A 5,318-nucleotide genomic window follows, 5' to 3' on the forward strand; every position below is an offset into this window, starting at 1 on the left:
GAGCCTAATTTTATTGATTTTTGAAGTGAGACCTCTAAACTGTATAATTACCTTTTTTGTTTTTCTAGATTTTTAATATTTTCATCAAACCTATTTAAAGAAAAGTTTATAGTAAATGCTCAACTTACCGATTGACATTAACGTTGTCATAAAATGATTTTAGACTCGAAATGTCAAATTTAAAGGATATAATAAGTCAACTCTGTAGGATGACGCATTTTACTAGAATACGTAATTAATGAATTGAAATTTTAACCGAGAGTAATGGGGCGTGACGAAAATGAGAACGAGATTGAAACAGATACAGACGATGACGAATTAGTTACTGAAAGTGATGAAACTATTTCGACAGAAAAGAGTTCCAAAAATATCAGTACTTCTACGGCTGAACTATTTTGTCTGCCGAAATGTCTGTCGAAGAACTGGCTCAAATTCTCTTTTTTATTGCTTAACAGCATAGTTCTTGTGAGTATTAGTAAATGGATAGAGAAGTTTAGTACATATAATTTACAGGTTTGGATATAAGAATGATTTAATTAAACAAAGTTTATTTAAGCTCACAGGTGTAACGGCGATAACAATAGCTATCTGGATGTTGACTGATGCAAACTTTACATCTAGACTGCTCAGCCAACAGCTTTTCATGACTATTATATTAATTCTAGGAGTGTTTGTGTCTCTTGTAGCTTTTACTGGAATTATAGGAATCACAAAGAAAAAAAATCATTTTATGATTTTTGTAAGTTGAATTAATAAAGCAAAAAAGAAATCTTTTGAAAACGCAATTTCTGATTTAAAATATTATATCAGCCTACTTGGAAAATTAAGCATAAAATGGGCAATTTGAAAATAGTCTGTCTTCTAATGCCGTGTATTTTATCTTTTAGTACTTAATATGCCAATCGATCGCTCTCTGTACTGTATTTATATGTCTGACAATGAGTTTTCCGTTTTTCGACATGATTACAAAAAAAATTCGAGATGACATGAACAACTCTATGGAAAATTATCAATCTTTAGATTGGCCTATGAAAGCATGGGATAATACTCATAGATATGTAAGAACTTTATACAGCATTATATTTTTCAATTGTATATTCTTTGCATATTTTACTACCAATGTTTTAGTTAAAATGCTGTGGAATTAAATCATCCAAAGACTGGTTAGATCATCAAATAAGCATTCCACAAAGTTGCTGTTCTGTATCTCTTGAACAGGTAAATTTGAAGAAGTAAAAAGAACTTTTAAAAGAATAAATCAATCTTAGAAAAGATAAAAAATAAAAATTAAAAACTTGAAAATAAATAATAAGTCTTTAAATAATATATGTAATTAATTATATGAAAGAAAAATCAGAATATTATATACATTATTGAATATAATATTCTGATTTTTCGATAATGTTAAATTCACGATGAAAATTATTATATTTTACAAGTTATTTATAAGTTACTTTTTATTAAAGTTGAATACAATAAGTTCAGATATTTTATTTTTTATATTATATTTTTATATTATATTTTATCATTTGCTCTAATTTTATATTATTTTTTGTACTCAATTTCTATAACAAACACATATAAGATTATTTAAAAAGTAACTTATATGTAACTGAAAGTAATTTTTTCCTGATTAAATTAAATAAAGATTTTAATCCTGAAATACAATAGATGCAATAAATCTAAAATCATAGTCGATTATTCTTCTCATTTAATTGTTTTAGGAATTATATTTAATTAAATAAAAATTAATTAAATAAAAAATTATAGGAAATATATTAAAATAGCTTTCTAAAGTTAAAAGCTACGTCCGGTCTTAGTCATAGAAGATTGCGGTCACGTTTTGATCCATTTTCTGCCAAGTAACACGTACTTTCTTTTTCATGCCGAGAAATGAGTTAGTTGCGTTCACGCGCAGCGTACATCCGGTCGCGCCTAATAATATCCGGATCCTTTTACTCTTCTCGGGGATTTTCTCTTTTTCCTGTTTCTCAGAAGTCACGACGGTTTGTCATAATTTTCAGCCGGTCAACTGCATCCTGAAATAAACTATTTCATCAGTAGCTATATAATTCCCAAACAATCAATGTACTTGCGTTAAAATAGTTAGACAAATCAATAAACTATCGTATTTATTCAATGATCATATAATTATGATCATTACTGATTATATTAATTCATTTCATTCATATTAGCAATTTAATTACTAAACAAATATATTATTATTATATATCCAATATCAATAGCAAATTTATTTGAAACAGATACAACCATCATAGTCAATTTAGAAATAAGTAGCAATTGATAAAATTCGAACATAAAATATTTGTTTGAAAATTATACGAGTGTTAAAGAATTGTTTTAATTTATTTTTTAATAATGAAATACTTAATTTGTTTGCGCAATTTTCAGTGCCTGCACATGACAGAGAATGTATCTTATAAATCTGGATGCTTAAAAGAAGCTTATATGCTATTAAAATCGTATGTTCAGACTGCCTCTATTTCAACGCTTGTCATATTTCCACTTTTGGTAAATCAAAATTTATTATTTTCTTGCTTTCGTGGTATATTTGCTTGCCTTCTCATTTAATAAAAAAGAAAAAGAAAAACTATTCACATTTCAGTTAATCAGCGTGCTTTTAGCGTTTGATTTACGAAAAAGACTGAAGACAAGTCAATTAATAACGGACGAAGCGATATATTTATGAAGATATCGAGGGTGAACGTGATTTAGAAGTGAATGACAAGTCCGGTGAAACGTTTTCCCGTTTTTTATTATCATATATAGATCATATATTTTCTGAAAACACTTAATATATTGTACTTAAGATAGTAATATTGTAAGTTTATTGGACATGCTGGTTGGATCGCCGTCTGCTGTGTAGCAGTGGTTCAAGTGGAAAAGTCCGTAAATTATTCACTTCCGGCGCTTCTACGATGATCATCGAATCAGGATGTGTTTTCAACACGCGGGGGAGAAGGGGAAGGCGAAAAAATACATTTATAAAAATTACTCGTGACCATCGTAACGTTCTCGTTTACGGAAAGGTTCAAATGGTAGAGGGAGAGAGAGGAATGTTTAATCGAATGGCGGGGAGGGATGAGTCTTCCTTTTTTTCTTCTTTTCCTATGATAAAATAGAGCGTCTTACGTGAAATCGATTGCCTGTCGATGCGAAATATTGACGTAGTGATAATTTAACGCGCGCGATGCATCTGTCTTTTTCTCTCCATTAATCTTCTCGTCTAAATTATCGCTAAACGGCTGCGGCAGTCGACACCGCGTTTATGTATAGCGTATGTGCGTGTGTGCTGTGTCCATGTGTTACGCTTATATATATATATATATATATACAGGATATATATATATATATATATATATCCTGTACTCGTGTATGGGATGTGTACGGATTCTATAACCGTGGAAATGGGGGCGGGGAGGACAGAGAGCTTCGGGCGCAGTTTCAGGCAGGTTCCCATCCAATTACAGATATATTATATCATAGCAAACATCGTGACTATTTACAATAAATACAGTTGATTAGGTTATATAAATAAAATATATATAATATCGTATCGTTAGGTTTAGGTTTACAGCAACACGTGACAGTAAACAATTAGATCAGCGGCAAAGTAGCGTTAATCTATCTAAGGTAGTGGTCGTAGTAGCTTTAGCGTGACTGACTCTTCCGTTCGCTTTTCGCGCTCGCTTAATCTTCAGTATCTCTCATTTTCACGCTCTCTTTCTTCCCTTCCTTCGTTTTCGCTCTACATTTATCACTCTTGCATCCTCAACTTCCCATTTCACGTTTTCTGGAATTTCTTTTACCTCTCCCTCCCTTCCCTTTTTTCGGCATGGAGTCGCGCTCGAGAACCAATCGCGCCGCAAATTCGTGGATCGACGGTTACTGCTATAATTGGCCACTCTAGCTCCTCTCGTGTGTACATATATATCTTTATATTTCTTCTCAATATATTCATATATATTTATATTTATTTATTTCACATAATCGTTATTTCTTCGCGCGTTCTACTTCGTTTCTTTTTATTTATTTATTTAGAGAAGTACGTGGAGTTGTCACGATCCCTCGCGGGCGGTCGCGAGAGATGAACGAATCTGGAACGAGTTCGCAAAAACGAGAGATGAAACTTCACGGAAGTTAGAGAATGAATTTTTTTTCTAATATTATAATCGCATAAGACGGGGTCGGGCCTCGAGTCGAGTTTTTGGGATCCCCGCTCGTGCGACATGTATATCGCGGCTACCTGGCCCGCATTAATTTGACACGTGATATTTAAAAAATAGTTGATTCTTCTTGAATGCACTGTTGACGGATCCAACAGTAGATAATGCGGTTAAAGATCAAGAGTGTAAGGGCAGTGTGAAGGGCAGTGGGAGGAGCAAGTGTGAGAGGGTTGGCTGGCCAAGGGGAAACGATGAGTGTTTAGATGTGCACGAATGTCGAAGCACTCCTATTTCGCTTATCTAGAGAAAGCAGAAGCCCTCAGAAGATTAACGGAAATCACCCTCAAATATTATATATCCTCACGAAATTATCACTACTGCTGAAAGACGGTAGCTGTCTCATTATTACAGTTATAATAACTGGATAGAATTATTCAATACAATCGAGGATTATATTATTATTGAATTTAAACATGATTTTAAAGCGATTGTTTCTAAGAAATCGATTTAAAAATACAGTCACAGCAAATTTCGAGATTAATTAATTAATTAATAGATTTAAAAATTTTCGCTATTTTCACATATGAGTGCTTTCTAAAGGTGAAGTTAAAAAAAAGCGAAATAGAATCGTGTCGATTATGCTTAGATAAGCGAGGGAGGAATGCGGCTCGACGATCGAGCCCGTTCGCGCGGCCGTCTGCAGAGAAACGCAATGATGAGCAACGCGCGGGGATAAGATATTCACGGCGCGATTTTAGTGAGTTCCGTTTTCGCGTGTCGTTTCGCGCGTGCGAACGAGGACCTGAAATGTACAAAAAGGATCGCCTTTGCGGCCTCGTTGGCACGTGCGAGCGCGTGTGCCTCCGACAGGAGGAGCTCGTCTTGGACCGCGGTTTAAAATTGCCCAGGCAACACGACACCGTAAAAGAAGCCGTAAAGATGACCTAATTTTTCACACATCGTTTGACTATCTCTCGGAAGTCTTTCACGATTTTGCGTTGTTGGGTGTTATAAGTCTAAACACTCGCTCGAGTTAAAAATACATTACGAAGCTTCCCTAAATCTCTCTCTCTCTCTGTTTCTCTTTTTCTCTCTCGTTCTCTCTCTCTCTCTCTCTCTCTCTCTCTCTCT

General features: G+C 33.9%; 1 protein-coding gene across 1 annotated transcript; it reads left to right on the top strand.

The window, feature by feature from the left end:
- The first annotated feature begins 264 nt into the window (after positions 1-264).
- LOC105617337 (leukocyte surface antigen CD53-like) lies at positions 265-2,710 on the top strand. Its single transcript, XM_012198899.1, has 6 exons — positions 265-465; positions 557-739; positions 888-1,058; positions 1,129-1,218; positions 2,413-2,532; positions 2,627-2,710. Exons 1-6 carry the CDS (start codon positions 265-267, stop codon positions 2,708-2,710), a joined length of 849 nt encoding a protein of 282 aa, XP_012054289.1.
- Positions 2,711-5,318: the final 2,608 nt, after the last annotated feature.

Source organism: Atta cephalotes (genome assembly GCF_000143395.1).
Source record: "Atta cephalotes unplaced genomic scaffold scaffold00012, whole genome shotgun sequence".
Taxonomy (NCBI): Eukaryota; Metazoa; Arthropoda; class Insecta; order Hymenoptera; family Formicidae; genus Atta; species Atta cephalotes.

Excerpts from the sequence above, each read along its gene's own strand:
- LOC105617337 (XM_012198899.1), top strand. The coding sequence starts at position 265 with ATGGGGCGTGACGAAAATGAGAACGAGATTGAAACAGATACAGACGAT. Across the intron at positions 740-887 it reads AAAATCATTTTATGATTTTT|TACTTAATATGCCAATCGAT; the intron begins GTAAGTTGAATT and ends TTTATCTTTTAG. Across the intron at positions 1,219-2,412 it reads GTTCTGTATCTCTTGAACAG|TGCCTGCACATGACAGAGAA; the intron begins GTAAATTTGAAG and ends CGCAATTTTCAG.